Source organism: Archocentrus centrarchus, chromosome 5 (assembly GCF_007364275.1).
Source record: "Archocentrus centrarchus isolate MPI-CPG fArcCen1 chromosome 5, fArcCen1, whole genome shotgun sequence".
Taxonomy (NCBI): Eukaryota; Metazoa; Chordata; class Actinopteri; order Cichliformes; family Cichlidae; genus Archocentrus; species Archocentrus centrarchus.
The window spans coordinates 8,241,470-8,262,777 of NC_044350.1; the positions used below are offsets into that span (position 1 = coordinate 8,241,470).

Here is a 21,308-nt window from a genome sequence, read left to right on the forward strand (position 1 = left end):
AGAATTACTCAAAATAAAAGGATTTTATTTAAATAGAACGTTTATATGCTGCAAGAAAGAACAATAAAAAACAAAACACGAGGAGCTGAAAGGATAACGTAAATACCTGAATGGAGAAAAAACGGTTTTAGTGTGTGAACAACCCCCTTTCAAGTGTGGATCCTGCATAAACTGCTACTACACCAAACACATAACGTCTTTTAATGACCCCAATACATGGAAACCTGGTTTATACTGAGGGGTTTTATCACCTGTAACACAAAGTGTGACTTTTATGATACAATATCCACATAGTAGGATATATATATATACACTACTCCCTACTAGTATTCTGGTCCAGTGGCATTAGTGGAGGGTGGGACATGCTGCTGATGTAGGTGTTTTTTTTTGTGTTGTTTTGTTTTTAAATAAGAAATTTAAATACTTTCATTCTGGGCTTTGTGGAGCCTGAAATGGAGTGATCTCACAGTCTGATGAAACAGAGGCTATGTGAACAGTCATGACCACAGCCCTTCTTAAAATCCAGCTGAATTACACACGAATAATTCCACTACACTGTCAAAAGTATTCACTCGTCTGCCTTCACACACATATGAACTTGAGTGACATCCCATTCTTAATCCACAGGGTTTAATATGATGTTGGCCCACCCTTTGCAGCTATAACAGCTTCAACTCTTCTGGGATGGCTTTCCACAAGGTTTAGTAGTGTTTATGGGAATTTTTGATCATTCTTCCAGAAGTGCATTTATGAGGTCAGACACTGATGTTGGATGAGAAGGTCTGGCTCACAGTCTCCGCTCTAATTCATCCCAAGGTGTTCTATTGGGTTGAGGTCAGGACTCTGTGCAGGCCAGTCAAGTTCTTCCACTCCAAACTCACTCATCCATGTCTTTATGGACCTGCTTTGTGCACTGGTGTGCAGTCATGTTGGAACAGGAAGGGGCCATCCCCAAACTGTTCCCACAGAGTTGAAGCATGAAATTGTCCAAAATGTCTTGATATGCTGAAGCATTAAGAGTTCCTTTCACTGGAACTAGGGGCCGAGTCCAACTCCTGAAAAACAGCCATGAAAACACATTCCATGTAAGCTCTCTGTGCACTGTTCTTGAGCTAATCTGAAGGCCACATGAAGTTTGGAGTTCTGTAGCGATTGACCTCTGCAGAAAGTTGGTGACCTCTGTGCACTATGTGCCTCAGCATCTGCTGACCCCCTGTTGGGTTTTAGTTTTTACTCAATGAATAAATAGTGGCTGAAGCAAATAATAGATAATTAAATAAATGCATTAGATAGAAAGCAGACAGATAGTGGACCAGTAGTGGCCAGACTAACTTCACTGCCTTTTGGAGATATGTGTATCTTATTTATGGCCTTCCTGGTCTCAGAGAAAAATATGTTTATCCTATCCTTGAAGGTTTTCTGAAAACATGTACATTTGTGTCAAAGGAGGGTGTGTATAGGTCACGGCACCCTGTTGCTAGGTAGAATAAAACTGCCATATCGTGATTAGGGACATGTGAGGGCAGGAAGGCATGTGTTTCCTTTACAGAGCTTTTATTGCTGATTGGAAGAAGCTGTGCCATGAGGCCGGAACCAGCCACTGGATGAACCAGTCTGAGAAGGCCAAGTCTAAACCACAGCTCTCTCCATCTGTTTTGAACTGATAGTGTTCGTAGATATTGGTAGTATAAAGTGTTATGTTTAGCCTAGAATCGGCACCTTCTCAGGAAGGGAGTCACAGCTGCTTGGATGGCCTGTGATTTCCTGAACCAAGTGTGCCTGTGTACATGTGATATCTTCTGATTCTTTAATATATTAAATGTTTTAATTTGAAACTAAAAACTAAACACAAATAAAAAACACAACTCAACACCCTGCTCTGTCGTTTTATGTGGCCTACCACTTTGTGGCTGAGTTGCTGCCGTTCCCAATCACTTCCACTTTGTTGTATCCCACTAACAGTTGACTGTGGAATATTTAGTAGTGGGAGAAATTTCCTGACTGGACTGTTGCACATAAAATTTTCTTCAGTTGTAAACATTCTTTTTTGTTTTGTTTTTATTTTGTGAAAACCTTTCTCCTGTCAGTCCGTATGGAGCCATTATCTAATATTATTTTGGCCATAACGTGCACTAAGTGCTATGTGAATATGTGGTGAATATGGGGTGGCTGTAGCTTAGGAGGTAGAGCAGGTCACCTACTTGTCGGCAGGGCGGCGGTTCGATTCCTGACTGCTCCAGGCTGCATGCCAGAGTATCGTTGGCAAGATGCGAAACCCCAAGTTGCTCTCCGACGCAAGCGTTGGAGTGTGAATGTGTGATGTTAGTTAATCGTGGAAGTGCTGGTGTGAATGGGGTGAATGTAAACATGTTGTATAAGCACTTTGAGTGCTCCAGAGTAGAAAAGTGCTATATAAGAACTAGTCTGTTTACCTTTATCATACGCATAACTTCTAAGGAAAGCAGATATCAAATAAGTTGTGAACATGCTAAATGAGAATACATTTATTTTAGACATGAGATCTGGAAAACAGTTGAAAACACATTCATCTCTGAACAATTACAGTACTTCATATGACCCACATATCCACACAACAACATTAGCACTTACAGTTTGTGGAAAACATCCACCCAGATCTGAATGCTTCAGAGTTAATTATGAATAAAACCTCACACTATGAATACTGAAATAAACAACATTTCCATAAAGATGATGCCATTTAGCTCAGTGTGTTATCAGTGTGTAAAGCACAATAATCTACTAGTAATGTAAAAACTAAATCATTGGATACTTTCCATACAAGGTGCAGCATTATCAGCATTATTTGCAGACTTGGAGAAGTTCTTCATTGTCATCAGTCTCCATTATCGCTGCCACTTGAAGTCTGCATATCTTCATTCATATTAAACTCACAATTTTGTGTTGTTACACAAATCCTCTTCTTGTGCTACACTGTCAGGAGTGAGACTCTCCTTCTGTGACTCTGAAGAGTCACGAGCCTCCTCCTTTCTCAGTTTGGACAGCCCTGACCACAACATCTGGATTTTCTTTGGGCACCACACAAACTCATTTTTAGGTTCATAGTTCATATAAGCGTACTTGATGAGATTTCTGCGCTGACTCTTATGAAGTACAGCAAACATGAAGTAGCTGAGGACGCTGTCCCTGATGCTCGGAAGGTGTCCATTGACCAGAGTCTCCTCCAGGAAGAAGTGGACCAGCGGGGCTTGGTAGTGAGGGTAGCCCAGGTTTCCCAGGCACTTCAGGATGCGAGTGATGCGGCAGGCTGTTGTGTGTGTGGCTGTCAAACAGTGATAAGTCCCAAAGTTAGATCGCTTACAGCTTCATGACACTTGTAGTGCTCACTGTTTTATCTTTTTAATTCAGAGGTAGTTTACCTGTTAAGGTTGTTGAATCTGTCTTGCCAGTGCTGTGCTCTCCTGACTTCTCCTGTTTCTCCATCGCACAACTCGATGCCATAAAAGTCCAACATGAGCTTGTATGATTCTAGCAGGTGTTTCTTTGCAGTGCTGTTATTAACGAAAATCCTGAAGGAATCACAGAACCTCTATCAGAGTGTATGAAACACTTTCTTTTCAAACTTTAAGTTGGTAACATTTCAAAGTTTTACCTCAATTTCTTCCTTTGTCAGCGTGCTGGCCTCATAGTTCCACCCCTGGTTCTTGCAGTGGGAACAACCTTTGAGAGAAAATGTTTTACAAACTGGAAATGAACTTCTGGCATTATATGTATGAACAGAGAGTAACTTACCACGGAATAAAGGTGTGCACATGCTCAAGTCTGTCATAGTCGCCACGCCAGACATTGTGGAAATCAGTTATGTAGACAACCTGGTAACAAATACAAGTCACTGCAAATCAGCCTGTTTCTAAAATGAAGCTGCACAGATTAGGATTCATCCAGTGAGCATAATGGTGGGCTCAGACTGATTTTTCTATAACACAAATGATATTTTTCCTGACTTCTTTGTGATCATAGCTGTCACCTTGTGAAACACTGCTACTCCTTTACTAAACTTATTAAACTTATTTTGAATGAAAACATATATATTATGTTCACTTTATGGATATATTGTACAGTGTGCTGTAAAAGGCCTACCATCTGGCACTGATGCTGTGCTTCCAAGGTAGAAATTCAGGTTAGGCCTTGTCATCCTACAAGAGAAAAGAATGTGACTCAGACTGATTTTTAAAAAATAAAGCAGTAAAAGTAACAACAAATGTGTGTGCTTACATTTTGTGCGCTGTTTCCGGTGTTGCGTCTTGATTGGTTCTGTGGGGACACACACACAAAAAAAAAAAACGAGCATGTGCATGGCTTTGCCCTTAAACATGTGTGTGCACGTGTGTGTGTGTGTATGTGTGTGTGTGTGTGTGTGTTCTGCATGTCTCGCACAGTGAGCTCAAATCTATTGAATTTGCACTGGAATACAGAAAATTCTGGGGTAAATGCTGCGCCGTCAAAGCAGAGATTCAGTACCCCAAAAAAAACACCCTTGCAGTTGTGGATGGATTATGAACCAAAAGCCTCCTGGGGACAGACTTGTAAAAATGTGCCCGCCAATCATGCACGTACATAAGAGTCGCAAAACAATAAATAACATGCATGTGCTTTGCTGTTTCTTTGCAGTTGCATCTATATGTGGTCAGTGTGCAACTTTGTCCTTCTGTTCTCCTGTGCTGTCACAGTCATTTTGCATTTCTTGTGGGATTACACCCTGACTACTGATTTTTGTCTTTTTTTTTTGGGACATTTTAAATCTCTTTGTAAATGTCTCTGTGTAACTCTGGTATATATTTGAGTCTCTTTGTCACCTTCTTGTGATTATTCATACAAATGCCCTTCTACCAAGAAATTCTAACTATTTACTTCAAAGAACAAAGTTGCTGATCCTGTGGCCACCTGACACTTGGGCCCATTGGTGTGCGTGTGCATGTGTGTGTGACTTACAGGGTAGTTTTTCCTGTAATTCTGCATGTCTTGCGCAGCAATGTTCAAATCTGCTGAACTTGTACTGGAACACAGAAAATAAGACATTAATGGGTAACACTGCACAATTAATAGAGACAATGAGCAATGCAAAAAGAACACCTGCAGCCGTGGATGGATGATGAGCCCACAGGCCTCTGGAGACACACTTTTTATTTTTTCAACTAATCTTTTGGCTCTTTGTTGACTTTTTGAGTCTCTTTGTGATTATTTCTGTGAATAAATTTACAACAATAAATGTTAACAGAACTATTACATCAATAAGGGGCCCTGGGCCCTGGGCCTGTGCATATGCCCCGAGCTGTAAATGGTTTTTGGTGTGCTCACATATTTGGATCTTTTTAGCCCTCTGGTCCTCCTGGATGGGCGCTTCTCTTTCGGGTCGGTCTCCCAGGTTGAGTCATACTCGCAGTACAATTCATCCGTGGTCTCCACTCGATACTCTTTACTGTCAAAATCTTCGCCTTTGACGGCCTCATGCCGACCCTCCCTGGCGTACCCCTCTGCAGCTTTAGGTGAACTTTTGACTGGATGTGTGTTTTCCGTTGCTCGTTTCACGCTCGTTTCCCGTGTATCCTGTTCACAACGAAGTAATTAACTTCTCTCCAACCCACGGCATTATGTTGATAATGCCAATTATCCAGTCACGAGTTAGTCGCTTTCACTTTCACTTTTTCCATTCACAGACAGCCAAACGTTGCAGGCAAAATACGGCCATCTCACGTCCCCAGCTAATTATCTGAAAGCAGCACAAACACGAACAGCTACCTTTATTATCACGGTGCTTATATCATTTCTATTATTTACACAAGTGCATACAGTGGTTCACCAACTGCTGCATATACTTTACACACAAAAACAAACAGCGCCTGAAAGAGAAAGAAAAAAAGAAAGAAAGAAAAAAGCCACAGATACACAAACAAGCTTGTTGTGTTGTGTTGTAGTGTGTGTGCTTGTCTTTGTCATGATATCTACTTATTAATGAGGGTGAGAAGCTGCAACACCGTCCCCCAGGAGCCAGAGAGCCCTAGGGCACTTCGGCTGTCCGCAGCCCGCGTGGAGCACTGCGGTCAAGTGAGCCCTCATTTTCGAAGTCACGGTCGAGCTAGCCGCACGCAGAATTCTGATGCACTATTATACCACATTATACGGTACGGGTGCCGTTTCACTTGACCGCAGTCCAGGAGCTCAGAAGGCCCGAGGTGACACATCCCGATGGCAACCGCGCATGCCCACCCCAGACGAGGATGAAGGGAGGCCCTGAGACGGAGCCCTCAAGATCAAAGGGCAAGAGCCCCAGAGAGCCAGAGGCCACTAGCAGCCCACCCTGCCAAGGCCAGACACCCCAGCGAGACCCCATGCGCCCGAGAACCGCTTGACTCCCAGCAGAGGGAGCCGACCACCAACCACGCCAAAATATCCGGGCCGTGCACCCAGAACCAACAGGTACCAGACAGCAACAACCAGTGGGGAGACTTTGAATAGAATTCTGTGTGGGATAACTGTTTAGTAAAATAAATAATAATAAAGTATTTAGACTTTTGAGTCAAGTAAAACGTATAATCCTACTTAAGTAGCTTAATAGTGCAGAGGTTTATCTCAAAAATATATTTAGAGTACCTAAAATAAGCATCCTCATTATGTAGATGTCACTTTTCATAATCATATACATAGTGGATCATAATTGTTGATCTGCTTAGAGATATTTATTTAGCTGTTCATGATTTTAGTTTCTCATAATGCAATTTATCTGCAAAATAGTAATAATAAGAAACTAAAGCTTTAAAATAAATCATATGGAGAACAAATAGAATATTTGCATTTAAAACATAGAGAAGTAAAGCAGAAAGTAGCACAACATATACATTCTTAAATAAAGTAGAAAAATATTAAAGCTTTACTTCAGCAATTTAATCAGTTACACTCCTACTGGTCACATCCATGTGGTAATCCAGCAGTCCTGGGGATTGACAGTATTCTGGTCCAGTGGCATTAGTGGAGGGGTGGGACATGCTGCTGATTTAGGAGTTTTTTTTTTTGTTTGTTGTTTTTTTAAATAAGAAATTTAAATACTTTCATTCTGGCTTTGTGGAGCCTGAAATGGAGTGATCCCTCACAGTCTGATGGAAACAGAGGCTATGTGAACAGTCATGACCACAGCCATATGAACTCCTCTTAATCCACAGGGTTAATATGATGTTGGCCACCCTTGCAGCTTTAACAGCTTCAACTCTTCTGGGGAAGGCTTTTGATAAGATTTAGGAGTGTTTATGGGAATTTTTGACCATTCTTCCAGAAGTGCATTTATGAAGTCAGACACTGATGTTGCCTGAGAAGGCCTGGCTCACAGTTCCACTCTAATTCAATGCCAAAGCAGTGGCGTGCGGTCAGGGGAGGCAGGTGAAGCAGTGCGTCTCCTGTCATTTTGACAAGTAAAATACTAACAATGATAAGAGAAAATACATTTGTTCTATAAAACTGTTTTATAAAACTGTTTTCGGAATTATTTCAACACTTTAATGGTCCAAATCGCGGAATTTATGCGTGTGTTCAAACGCATGGAAGAATGCGGGGTGAGGCAGTGCAGTGCTGTGGCTCACCTCTGGTGGCGCTGTGTCACATACAATAATGAAGCAGGCGGTTAGCGCATTGCTGTCTCTCTTTATATCGCCACTATAACTGTTTGATTACACATGCTGCTCTTCCACAGTCTGTCTAATATACTGAATGAATGTGTGTGACATGTTTATTCTTTGTGATCGGTCATAAATGCACGGTGAAAATACACAGGGTGAGGCCGAAAGTACCGTGCCGCACCGATAGGGGGCAGTGCTGCAATAGTGCTGCCCCGTAGGGAGAAGGATAGGCGCATGGACTTAAAGGTCAGATAATACATGTTTTATGCTATTATTTAAAAAGAGAGACCCCCCCCCCCCCCCCCCCCAAAAAAAAAAAAAAGTTTGACCTTAGATTACTTAGTTTTGTTTTTCTTGCCATCATTGTTGAACAGTATGGAGTTGATTAAAGCATAATTAATCATTAGCATAATTAAAATTGAAATTTAAGCTTCTATTTATGGTTCTTATATGTGAACAACCGGACTCCAGATGAGTCAGTGCCTCACCTGTCACAAACCTCAACCGCACATCACTGTGCCAAGGTGTTCTATTGGGTTGAGAAAGTCATGTTCTTCTACACCAAACTTCCTCATCCATGTCTTTATGGACCTGCTTTGTGCACTGGTGTGCAAGCCATGTTGGAACAGGAAGGGGCCATCCCAAACTGTTCCCACAAAGCTGGGAACATGAAATTGTCCAAAATGTCTTGGTATGCTGAAGCATTAAGAGTTCCTTTCACTGGAACTAAGGGGAGCCGAGTCCAACTCCTGAAAAAACAATCCCACAGCATAAATCTTCCCTCCACCAAACTTTACACTTGCACAATGCAGACAGACAAGTACCGTTTCTGTGGTAACCACCAAAAAACCAGACTCATCGATCAGATTGCCAGACAGAAGTGCGATTCATCATGCAAGAGAAGCACGTCTCCACTGCCCTAGAGTTCAGTGGAGGCGTGTTTTACACCTTTTTTGCATTGTGCCTGGTGATGTAAGGCTTGGATGGCAGCTGCTCTGCCATGGAAACCCATTCCATGAAGCTCTCTTCCGCTGTTTCTTGAGCTGATCTGAAGTCTGGAGGTCTGTAGTGACTGACTCTGCAGAAAGTTATTGACCTCTGCGCACTATGCAACCTCAGCATCCACTGACCCCCCTCTGTGATTTTACGTGGTCTACCAACTTCATTGCTGAGCTGCTGTCATTCCAATTGCTTCCACTTTGTTACAATAACCACTTGTTGCACAGGTAGCATCCTATCACAGGTCCTACACTGGAATTCACTGAGCTTCCTGAGAGCGACCCATTCTTTGTTTGTAGAAGCAGTCTGCATGCCTAGGTGCTTGGTTTATTCAACCTGTGGCCATGGAAGTGATTGGAACACCTGAATTCAATGATTTTGATGGTCAGTGAATACTATTGGCAACATAGAGTATGTTTTAGTGTTAAGGTAGGTTAATGAGACTTAACTGTATAACCAATGACTAAACCCATATTTAGATTTATTTTATTAATTATCCAAATGGTTTAAGAGCATGACCAACTTAATCTATACATTCAGCAGCTTTGAACTAAAATGACTTCAGCAGTCTACAGTACACACCACATAAACAATAATGAACTGTCACTTTTTGTTTTCAGCTCACTGATTAAAACCTGTTTAATAAATTTTCCTCAGTTGTAAACATTTTTTAAAATTTTTATTTTGTGAAAACCTTTCTCCTCTCAGTCCATGTTGAGCCACCATCTAATATTATTTTGGCCATAACCTGCACTAAAGAGCTATGTGAATATGCATAATTCTAAAGGAAAGCAGATATCAAATAAGTTGTGAACATGCTAAATGAGAATACATTTATTTTAGACATGAGATCTGGAAAACAGTTGAAAACACATTCATCTCTGAACAATTACAGTACTTCATATGACCCACAATATCCACACAACAACATTAGCACTTACAGTTTGTGGAAAACATCCACACAGATCTGAATGCTTCAGAGTAATTATGAATAAAACCTCACACTATGAATACTGAAATAACATTTCCATAAAGAATGATGCCATTTAGCTCAGTGTGTTATCAGTGTGTAAAGCACAATAATCTACTAGTAATGTAAAAACTAAATCATTGGATACTTTCCATACAAGGTGCAGCATTATCAGCATTATTTGGCAGACTTGCAGAAGTTCTTCATTGTCATCAGTCTCCATTATCGCTGCCACTTGAAGTCTGCATATCTTCATTCATATTAAACTTACATTCTGCATCGTGATACAAATCCTCTTCTTGTGCTACACTGTCAGGAGTGAGACTCTCCTTCTTTGACTCTGAAGAGTCACGAGCCTCCTCCTTTCTCAGTTTGGACAGCCCTGGACCACAACATCTGGATTTTCTTTGGGCACCACACAAACTCATCTTTAGGTTCATAGTTCATATAAGCGTACTTGATGAGATTTCTGCGCTGACTCTTGTCAAGTACAGCAAATATGAAGTAGCTGAGGACGCTGTCCCTGATGCTCGGAAGGTGTCCATTGACCAGAGTCTCCTCCAGGAAGAAGTGGACCAGCGGGGCTTGGTAGTGAGGGTAGCCCAGGTTTCCCAGGCACTTCAGGATGCGAGTGATGCGCAGGCTGTTGTGTGTGTGGCTGTCAAACAGTGATAAGTCCCCAAAGTTAGATCGCTTACAGTTCTTGATGCTTTTAGTGCTCACTGTTTTAATCTTTTTAATCAGAGGTAGTTTACCTGTTAAGGTTGTTGAATCTGTCTTGCCAGTGCTGTGCTCTCCTGACTTCTCCTGTTTCTCCATCGCACAACTCGATGCCATAAAAGTCCAACATGAGCTTGTATGATTCTAGCAGGTGTTTCTTTGCAGTGCTGTTATTACGAAAATCCTGAAGGAATCACAGAACCTCTGTCAGAGTGTATGAACACTTCTTTTCAAACTTTAAGTTGGTAACATTCAAAGTTTTACCTCAATTTTCTTCCTTTGTCAGCGTGCTGGCCTCATGGTTCACCCCTGGTTCTTGCAGTGGAACAACCTTTGAGAGAAAATGTTGTTACAAACTGGAAATGAACTTCTGGCATTATATGTATGAACAGAGAGTAACTTACCACTGAATAAAGGTGTGCACATACTCAAGTCTGTCCATAGTCGCCCACGCCAGACATTGTGGAAATCAGTTATGTAGACACCTGGTAACAAATACAAGTCACTGCAAATCAGCCTGTTTCTAAATGAAGCTGCACAGATTAGGATTTATCCAGTGAGCATAATGGTGGCTCAGACTGATTTTTCTATAACACAAATGATATTTTTCTGACTTCTTTATCATCATAGCTGTTATCTTATGAAATAACTACTGTTTAAGGCCGATGAGATAAAAATATTTTAAAAGCTTAGATAAATTTTAAAAAAAGATTTACAAAACTCATATTCTAGAAATCAAAAAAAAATTATTTCATGTTCACTTTAATGGCTATACTAGACTCTAGTGTTCTGGCAAAAAGGCCTACCATCTGGCTCTGATGGTATGTTTCCAAGGTAGAAGTTCAGGTTAGGCTTGTCATCCTGCTCAAGACAAAAGAATATGACTCAGATTGATTTTTTTTTCTCTATGAAATAAGTTGAACAACAAACGTGTGTACTTACATCTTCTTGCTGTTTCCATTGTCGTGTGTTGATTTGGTTCTGTGGGAACACAAGAAAAGAATAATATGGGCTTGGGTTATGGTTAACAAAAGAGGGTCTGTGTTGTAGTGTGTGTGTGTGTGTGTGTGTGTGTGTGGTGTGTGTGTGTGTGTGTGTGTGTGTGTGTGTGGTGAGAGAGACACTTACAGGGTAGTCTTTCCTGTAGTTTTGCATATCTCGTGCAGCATGTTCGAATCTGCTGAACTTGTACTGGAACACAGAAAATAAATGAAGAACTTCAGGGTTATGCTGCACAGTTAAAGCACACCTGCAGAATAAAGAGCCAAAAGGCACATTGGCAGAGACAAAAAAAGTTCCCAGTGCTTGAAATAAGACTCACAAAAAAGCATGTAACATGTTCATGTGTGACACACAGCAAGACACACAAACAATGATTTCTGAGCAGTAAAGTTTGTATGACAGGAGCTGTAAATGGTCCTTAGTGTACTTACATATTTGGGGCTTTTAAGCTCTCTGTTACTCCAGGTTGATCTCTCCTCATTCGGGTCGGTCTCCAGGTTGAATCGTAGTCGCAGTACAACTCATCTGTGGTCTCCACTCGATACTCTTCGCTGGTCAAAATCTTCTTCTTCATGCCGACCCTTTCTGGTGTCCTCTGCATCTTCAGATGAACTTCTCGTTTCGTGTTCGTTTTTGTACACCTTTCAGTCCCAAAAGGAATAAAAACCTTGCTTACAAACCACAAATTCACTGCCTTTTTTTAATGGTAAATGGACTGGTTCTTATGTACCGTAATGCTTTTCTTCTCTAATTTGAGCTCTCAGAACACTTTATACAACATGCCTCATTCACCCATTCATACAAGCACTTCTTTCTACACCTAAGTGCTTTCTATCTACCACTCATGCATGTTCATACTCCACATCGCAGAGCAACCTGGGTTCAGTATCTTGCCCAAGCATAGGCGTAGGAACGGGGGGGGGGGGGGGGGGGGGGGGGGGGGGGGGGGGGGGGGGGGGGGGGGGGGGGGGGGGGGGGGGGGGGGGGGGGGGGGGGGGGGGGGGGGGGGGGGGGGGGGGGGGGGGGGGGGGGGGGGGGGGGGGGGGGGGGGGGGGGGGGGGGGGGGGGGGGGGGGGGGGGGGGGGGGGTGGGGGGGGGGGGGGGGGGGGGGGGGGGGGGGGGGGGGGGGTGGTGGGGGGGGGGGGTGTTGGGGGGGTGTGGTGGGGGGGGGGGGGGGTGGGTGGGTGTGGGGGGGGGGGGGGGGGGGGGGGGGGGGGGGGGGGGGGGGGGTGGGGGGTGGGGGGGGGTGGGGGCGCGTGCCCCCCCCCAATATTGGAGACAGGGGCATTTGTCCCACCCAAAAAGTACACCATGGAGGAGAAAAATACTTGATTTTTGAAATCGCCTGCTTTTATTTTGAAGGCGCAACATAGCGTCATGTCACTAGGCTGCGCAGGGCTGTAAAGTGCAACAGTACACTTGTTGTCAGTAAGGCATACAGCTTGTTGATTAAATTTGAGAGGTATCACTTTTATTTAGTTTCTTTGGTTATTATTTTTATGGATATTTATTTTTTTCTATTACATTTGATTTATTTTTTGGCCAAACAACGGAGTTTCAGACTGAATAGCACATTTTAATAGCTGTTTTTTTTTCTTTTTCTTTTTTTTTTTTTACTTAAGGTTGATATTAAAAAGTGAATAATTTGTTCGTTGTCTATGAGGGTTCTTTCATGTCAGAGCATTGTTTAATGAAAGAACCGATTCTATTGACAGTCAACCTACATAAATGCATTTTTGACCAGTATTAAATATTTTCGACCAATAAAACATGTCAAACTTTGCACTTGTGTGCGCTACTAAATTATTTTTGTGCTACTGAAATATTTAGCTTGCTAGTACCAGTGCGGCCACCTGATAAAGTAAGCGTGCAGCCCTGGAATGACAAGGTCATTATGCTTGATAAAAGACTCAAGCCATTTTGTTTGGTGGATAAACTACGTCTTATGATTATAAAACATATAAATGCAATAATATAGGTGTACACAACACTATTTTCCAAAAAGCATTTGAGAAAGAAGAAAGTAACAGATCAAATAGCATTTTTTATGCTTTGCTCGGATCTGTCAGGTTCCGATATGTGTCTCCCCCAATAGTAAACTCATTCCTACGCCTTTGTGCCCAAGGATACTTTGGCATATTATCCACCAACTTTCCGATTAGTAGATGACCTGTTCTACCTCCCGAGTCAAGCCAATCATTTATGAAGTAATCTGCGTGAAAGCCTAACTTGAACTTGTGACAGGTACCGTAAACGGCCCTTTGCTTACTTACATATTCGGAGTTTGTTGGAGATCCGGTCCTCCTGGGTGAGCTCTCCTTCGGGGACTCACAGGTTGAATTATCATCTTCGATGAAAAACTGATCTTGTTTAGTTTTTACCCGCTTGCTCCCGGACTCCCCGCTTTCTTCCGAGGGCCTCTTTCAGTCCGGCACTAACACCCCTCTCTGCGGCGTCAAGTGAATCATCTTCAGGCTCATTTCCGTCTTTCTTTCGCCAGAGTAGTCTTAACGCAAACACCGGAATTAAAGCAAGACTACAAAAACTCCCTTGCGCACATATCGCTCCCAAAACGAGTAAAGTCCATTGTTTCTAGCCCAGAACATTGTATTTCTGCAGAAGTGATACAACACCGACACAACCCTCATGTGGAGATTATTGTGCTGTGTATCTCGTCCAAAGTTTGTTTCACTTTCAGTTCTCTTTACGGAAAACCGAAACTTTAATGTGAAACACACAACGCCCACATATCATAACATGTTAATTATCTCTAATGTATTTGTTCGCAGATCAAACGTAGGCTGGCTTTTTATTTAGGCAATATTTGTTGAAGTGTAAATGTTAACGCGGATACAGCTGTTTAAATGGTGTTTACAATACCGTCTATGTGTGAAGGCTGATATTACTGTGGAGTGACAATAACTGCAGTCTCATGCAGTCATTACAAAAACAAGACGATAGGATCTAGACTAATGAAGTCAGCTTTCACTTCAGCTCAGTTTAATTCAGTTTTATTTATGTAGCGCCAAATCACAACAACAGTCACCTTTATATTTTAAGGTAGCGACCCCACAGTACAGAGAAAACTCCAACAATCAAAACAACCCTATGAGCAGCACTGAGAGACAGTGGGGAGGAAAAACTCCCTTTTAACAGGAAGAAACCTCCAACAGAGCCAGACTCAGGGAGGGGCAGCCGGTTGGGGCTGTGGAAGAGAGCCAGAGATTAATAATAACTAATGATTAAATGCAGAGTGGTGTATAAACACATGGAGAGTGAAAAGAGGTGAATGAAAAAGAAACACTCAGTGCATCATGGGAACCCCCCCAGCAGCCTAGGCCTATTGCAAGCATAACTAAGGCATGGCTCAGGTCACCTGATCCAGCCCTAACTATAAGCTTTATCAAAAAGGAAAGTTTTAAGCCTAATCTTAAAAATAGCGAGGGTGTCTGTCTCTCGAATCCAGACTGGGAGCTGGTTCCACCTGAAAGCTGAATGCTCTGCCTCCTGTTCTACTTTAAATACCCTAGGAACCACACATAAGCCAGCAGTCTGAGAGCGACGTGCTCTGTTGGGGTGATACGGTACTATGAGGTCTTTAAGATAAGATGGGGCCTGATTATTCAATGCCTTAAATGTGAGGAGAAGGATTTCAAATTCAGTTCTGGATTTAAAAGTAAGCCAGTGAAAAGAAGCCAATATGGGAGAAATATGCTCTTGATTTCTAGTCCCTGTCAGTGCTCTCGCTGCAGCATTTTGGATCCTACAGTCAGCTAATAAAAACCGTGACTGCAGCCTCTTCTGTTTAATCTCGCTGATTTACACATGGGTGACTGAGTCATTTCAGTATTAACATATTGTAATGAGGCTTAGCTGTATAACAATTAATAAACCTATATTTATTCATTTTATTAATTATCAAGGTTTAAGTGTAATGCCAATATACCTTTAATACCTATAATTGCATAGATAGTCAAATCATCCTCTTTACACATATAACCGATAAATGTAGTCACAGGCTCACCCAAATAAGGAAGTACACCCAGTAAATATCATTCCTGCCTGGGGCAGACCAACGCCCCAGTAAAACCCACCTTGATATTATATGAAGTTGTGAAAGTTTTTCTGTTACATTAAACTCATCACTTCAACATGATTAATGGCGTCACAATATTAAATTTCAGGTGTCTCTCTTTATTTTGTAAATTAATTGTAAATTAGAACAGAACTTTCTTCAGTCGCATTCATCCTCACTCCGGGCGTCTCAATCAGGAGTCCTTTCTGAATGTGACCCACATGACTTACAGACCATGTCTGTGCCCTTTTGGCTAATAAGGCTCAAAGGACTGTTCAGATTAGCTGCAAAGTTCAAGCCTGTTTCCGTCTGTGACACTGATGCCTTGCCACCGGAGACATATTTGTCTGCAAGTGTGTGTAAAGCTTTTAGCTATTTTTAAAAAGAGGTGGCATTTTTATATTGTACTATATGATCATCACAAAGGCTGTCCTTATCTCTGCTGCGGCTGTTATCAGTGCAAAGATAGCATCATGTTTGCAGTAGATTTCCATGGCTCATTTTCTACAGGAATGGCACTTGGACAGATGAGTGTCTGGACCTGAGCCGGTGGACATCCTGCTCTTAATGTCTTCCTGTGAGAGATAAAGGGATGCATGGATTGTCCTGCTGAGCAGAGAGATATGGGACAAGTACATCAGATAATGGAGCGTCATTATTTCATGAATAGAGTTGTTAAACCAGCACAGGTACCCTTAGAATAAACTCAGTTGCTCTTTGGGGTGATTACGTGCTACACTAATCTGTGTATTTATGACTGAATAACATTGTTTTGTAAACATTTGCTTCCTATGATGTGAAATTTACAGAAGGAATTGATCTATGCTTGTTTAAGCACTGCGTGCATTCATTTAGTGGTCTGTGATGAGGCTGTTATCTTACATACTCATTTCAAAAGAACTGTTCTTACTGCCATTGGAGGAAATAAAGACTTGTCAGAATGCTATACTGTTAATCTATGGCAGTAGATTCCTTTGTGCTTACTAGAGCAGGTTGAAGTCCTCTACTGGCTGCAGAAGATAAAAACACAGCAACGAGATAGCCATATGTTCTGTGGGGAATGGAGGCAGCAACTGTGGATTTTAATGACAGATCTTAGGCTCTTTATGGTCTGCTTCAGTGCATGAATGGTTTCCACAAATTGGATTGCCCTCCTGAAATAGATGGGAACTTCATGCAAGAGTATGAAAGTGAAATAAGTTGCACCACGAAGCCAAGGCAGTCAGCCTGTTTTCTGATTGCACTGCCGTGAACCCAATTAGCACGGGCGAAAATCCAGCAGATGCCACAGGAAAGCTCAGTGAGGCCCCTCGAATGATGGCCCTGTGCAGTTGCGCTGATACATACACACAAACCACCTCTAGAGTGTACCTCTCTCGGCCAGCGTGCTGAACTTAGTTAATGACGACAGCTCGGTGGTAGATGGCTCACTGGCTAAGTGTGCTTGATAAAGGTCAGCACTGCCACCAGCTAATGCGGCAGTACTCAGAGTAATACTTTGGCTGAGTGTAGTGTGATTACTCTGCAAAATATATAATAGATTAGAGTCCAGAAAGGCTAGCTGTTTCTGCTGTGCTTCTCTGAGGCAGCCACAGACACAACACAGGGAGAAAACCTCATGCTTGTGCATCCCAAACCTCTCCAAACACTATTAACAGCAGGATGAGTTGACCTGAGAAAGGCTGCGGTGTAAGTACTTTACAAAATTGGATGAAGTTTCAAAAACTGTACGACAAAGATGCAAGAAAAAAAAGAGGATCTGCCTAATGGAGACCCATATAAGTCCCCTTGCACTGCACTCATTGTTCCTTAAGCGCTAATTTCAGGTCTTCTTTAAGACAGCATGATGATTATTTTCATAAATTAGGATTCAGTTTGAGTGAAATGGAGGTTAAAGCAGGATGTGCTTTAAGATATGATTCATATGGAGCTTGTGCATGAACGTGTCAGATCCCCTCCTCATTATGATCTGTTTAAAAAAAAAAAAAGTGCTCAAGTTCACTGTAAAATGTAAAAAGTCCACAGACCAGTGGATGATGTCATGGTGGCTACAGCCATCTTTTATATACAGTGATGCATCACATTTAAAATACTATATATAAAGTGTTTAATCTAATCACCACAGCAGTGTGTGACCAAGCTGGTGATCAGCATGCGGAGGAGCTGCCGGGCTGTTGTGGCTGTAAATGGCTCTTCCACATGCTACCGAGCCCCCCCCCGTAAATGAATAAATTGTTACATTGCTAATATGTCTTGTTTATTCAGACTTCAATCATCCACTCCAATAAAAGACATCAAACAAGAGTCAACAGCAGAATGAGCTGTTTGGCACTGGCAGAGAGGAAGCCAACTCAACTCTGGTGCTCAACCCACCTGGCGCCATTTGGTCCTTGTGCACTTGTTAGAAGTCCTCACACTCTTAAAGTTCAGTAAATAAGGCTGTGGGAGCATATTTGCGCAGTCTAGACAAACGTTACGCTGCTGATGTCAGATAACTTGTAGACGCGTTTGGGGCCACCTCACCTGACCACACGCTTAGACTTCAGACTAGAATTTCAACCCATTTAGACTTCTGCTGTAATATTAACAGGCCAAAGAGGCTCTTTACTCTGAATCCTCTGCACCTGTCCCGCAGCAGCAGCAGCAGCAACACCCTCCCTGCCTCCCGCGCGCACTCTGGATTTGAGGATGAGGACGCAGAACATCAGGACCCTCTCTCTCGTCCTCTCAATTATTTTTACCTGCTCATAGGAGCCGCAGTCTTTGACTCATTAGAGTCAGAAAGCGAGAGTTCAAGAAAAAAGGCGCTGGAGCAGAAGCTGAGCGAACTGAAGAAAAAGTACGGCTTCATCGAGGACGATTTCAGCGAGCTTCAAAGAGTGGTCCTTCAGTCGGAGCCACATCGCGCTGGGAGGCAGTGGAAGTTCGCCGGCTCTTTTTATTTTGCCATCACCGTTATCACCACAATTGGCAAGTATATAATAGTAGTGATAATAGTGTCATGCAAATGTGTCCGTGCGCGGAAGCTCCTTCTCGCTTAAACGGGCAACTCTGAAGATAAACGGGAGAAACTGTAACGGGGTCATTGTGTGTAAAGGAGAGGCAAGACGAGGTGTTGTGACTGCACTGTATTGGGTGATTTTGCAGTAGGAGAAAGTTTTTTTTTTGTTTTTTTTTTTTTCATTTAACCCTGAACAGCAACTCAAGTAAAAGTAACTACCTGCATGGTGACATATAAAGCAGGCCTACCTAAATGTATATTCCACTAGAATTATTTTTGATTGTGAAACATTAGGCCCTGGTTAGAAAGGAGCTTAATAAAGTTTTTAATTGGCTTATTCACAGAAAACAAATCCTGCTGTCAGGATACACTGTTACTATTCTATAACCATATTCATGAATTAAGAGAGATATAGTTTGGCGTTTTCAGCAATATTTTGGTAAAATGATTATGTAGGTAACTGCAAATGTAGCAAACAAGTGTGCGATTTTTCTTTAGAAGCTTTTTAGAACTTTTTTACATGATAAAAAAAAAAACAACTCTTCAATACTTAAACCCCTTTTATGTGACAAAGTAAGATCAGAGGACATGCCTTAATCTTTTATGGCCGTTTTGGAGCCTATCCCAGTTGGCACTGGCTGAGAGGCGGGTACACTGGATAGGTTGCCAGTCCTAAGCAATTATCAGACCTAAAACAATTAAATAATGAAGCCTTTCAGTTACAACTTGTCATGTGCTGTTTTATCAGTCTGATATAGCTCCAGCATTCTTGCTCAGCCTGAAGAGCAAAAGTCTATGTGAAACCACCCTTGTGGGAGTGCACGTCCTGTAATGCTGAGAAGCTGAAGTGTCACTGTGTTTTCTTACAGCTTGGTAGTGTCTTATATATTATGTAGGAAGTATGTACGTCTGTGGGTAACCATCTATACCCAATGTACCATTTTCCACAAAGTCGGACTAATTGCATAAAGATTAGCAGGTTAAAAAGCTGTTATGGCTGCAGGGTTAGAGGACAATGACCTAATTTAATGTGTAAACACCTTTTGTGTTAAACACTCTGACATGAATGTTGTTCACTACTCGCCATGATTTCAGCCTGTTCTGCCAACCTTCTCTTTAGCTGCCCCTCCCAGCTTTGTTAGTTTGCCATTAAGTGCTGGGGAGGTGGCATAAACTGGCATTAACAGAACCTTTACACTGGAAACAACTTTCAGCTGCTCCTGGAAATGAGGTTAATGAGAGCAGCATGAGTGGCCCAAACCAGTTAAGCTGCAGTTGTAAAGATAGATAACTAAAAGATTCCTGGCACAGCAGGAGCAAGCAGCTTTCATGAGACATATGTTACTCACATTTAAAGACTTGACTTTAACCTGCACTGAGTTATGTTTGGATATTGCTGCCTTGCGTTGTGTAAAGCAGCAATACTTTGAGTGTGGAACTTTATGATTATAAAACAGTAGTACTCAATCTTTGACCTGCAATATCCTGTGAGTTTGTAGGTTACGGCCACGCTGTTCCACGCACTGATGCTGGCAAGGCCTTCTGCATGTTTTACGCACTCTTGGGCATCCCGCTGACACTGGTCATGTTCCAGAGCCTGGGCGAGAGGATCAACACTTTTGTCAGACACCTCCTGAGCAGAGCCAAGCAGGGCCTGGGCTTACAGAAGACGGAGGTGTCCATGGGAAACATGGTCCTGGTGGGTTTGCTGTCTTGCGTGAGCACCCTGTTTTTAGGAGCTGCAGCCTTCTCCCATTTTGAGGGCTGGAGCTTTTTTAATGCCTCTTACTACTGCTTCATCACACTTACCACCATTGGTTTTGGAGATTTTGTAGCCTTGCAAAGAAAAGATGCCCTCCAAAAGCAACCCACCTATGTGGTATTCAGCTTCATGTACATTCTAGTTGGGCTGACAGTCATTGGCGCTTTTCTCAACCTGGTGGTGTTGAGGTTTCTCACTGTAAGCTCAGATGAGCCTCGTGGGAGCTCCACAGCAGGGGAAAAAGAGCAGGGATCACACGACCCACAGGAGGATGGGGAGGCAGTGGGCGCTGGAAAAGAAATTGAAGAGGACAGATATAAGGATGATGAAGATGGACACAGCAGGCTCGCCCTTCCCATGGAGGGGTGCAGCAGCTGTGTCAGCCTCCTCTCTTCTACAGCAGAGGAACACAGCCCCATTATACCTGAGCGCTCAAACCTGCCTGAACCCAGCAGACTCCAGGCTGTGTTCTCGTGCATGTGCTGTGGCATGGATGTTTATGGCAGTGCCTCTCAGTCTCACCATGACCAGTCAAGTGGCCATAGCAACCCTGTCTTTTACAGTACCATCTCCTACAGGGTGGACCAGACCCCTTGCAGTTACTATACTGTGTCATCACAGGCCTCCCCCGGCAGCGTGGCACTCTATCTGGGCAAGAATAATTCTCACAGTAGGCGGAAATCACTCTGACTGAGAACTTTGAAGACTTGAAGTTAAAGCGGCCTTTGTTTTGGACCTTTGCCCACACAACAGAGAGCCGATAAAACCATCTGACTTTCTGTTTGGTGGAACAAGCTGCCTCATGCTTTTTGTTGTCCGATAAAATGTAGCCTATTAAAACGGTGCAGTTTATATTGTATTTTTCTACACTGAAGATTACAAATAATCTAAAAACTTTAAAAGTATATCAGTAAAGTAGAGTTTATCCAACTGTATGGTTTTACTACACTGCATCATCATCATCATCAACTGAAAAAAAAAAAAAAAAAACCCCACACAGTCACATGTGACCTTCACTTATTTCCACTCACTAACCATTGCTGTTTCCTGTTAGTAGTGTTCACTCCATTGCTCTGGCTCATTCCCAAGGCACATTTTTTTCATCTTAATCGCTCAGTTTTGGGTGACCTGGA

General features: G+C 42.5%; 1 protein-coding gene and 2 pseudogenes across 1 annotated transcript; 1 reads left to right on the plus strand and 2 right to left on the minus strand.

Annotated features, from left to right (window-relative positions):
* Positions 1-2,790: 2,790 nt before the first annotated feature.
* On the minus strand, positions 2,791-3,826 carry LOC115779901 (opioid growth factor receptor-like; annotated as a pseudogene).
* Positions 3,827-9,567: 5,741 nt separating this feature from the next.
* On the minus strand, positions 9,568-10,796 carry LOC115779903 (opioid growth factor receptor-like). Its single transcript, XM_030728793.1, has 3 exons — positions 10,788-10,796; positions 10,371-10,519; positions 9,568-10,273 (listed from the first exon to the last, which is right to left on the minus strand). Exons 1-3 carry the CDS (start codon positions 10,794-10,796, stop codon positions 9,964-9,966), a joined length of 468 nt encoding a protein of 155 aa, XP_030584653.1. The 3' UTR covers positions 9,568-9,963.
* Positions 10,797-18,100: 7,304 nt separating this feature from the next.
* Positions 18,101-20,865, plus strand: LOC115780809 (potassium channel subfamily K member 15-like; annotated as a pseudogene).
* Positions 20,866-21,308: the final 443 nt, after the last annotated feature.

Bases quoted from the DNA above. Each gene is read 5' to 3' on its own strand.
- LOC115779903 (XM_030728793.1), bottom strand. The intron at 10,274-10,370 runs GTAAACTACCTC...ACTGTTTGACAG, and splicing joins AGATTCAACAACCTTAACAG to CCACACACACAACAGCCTGC.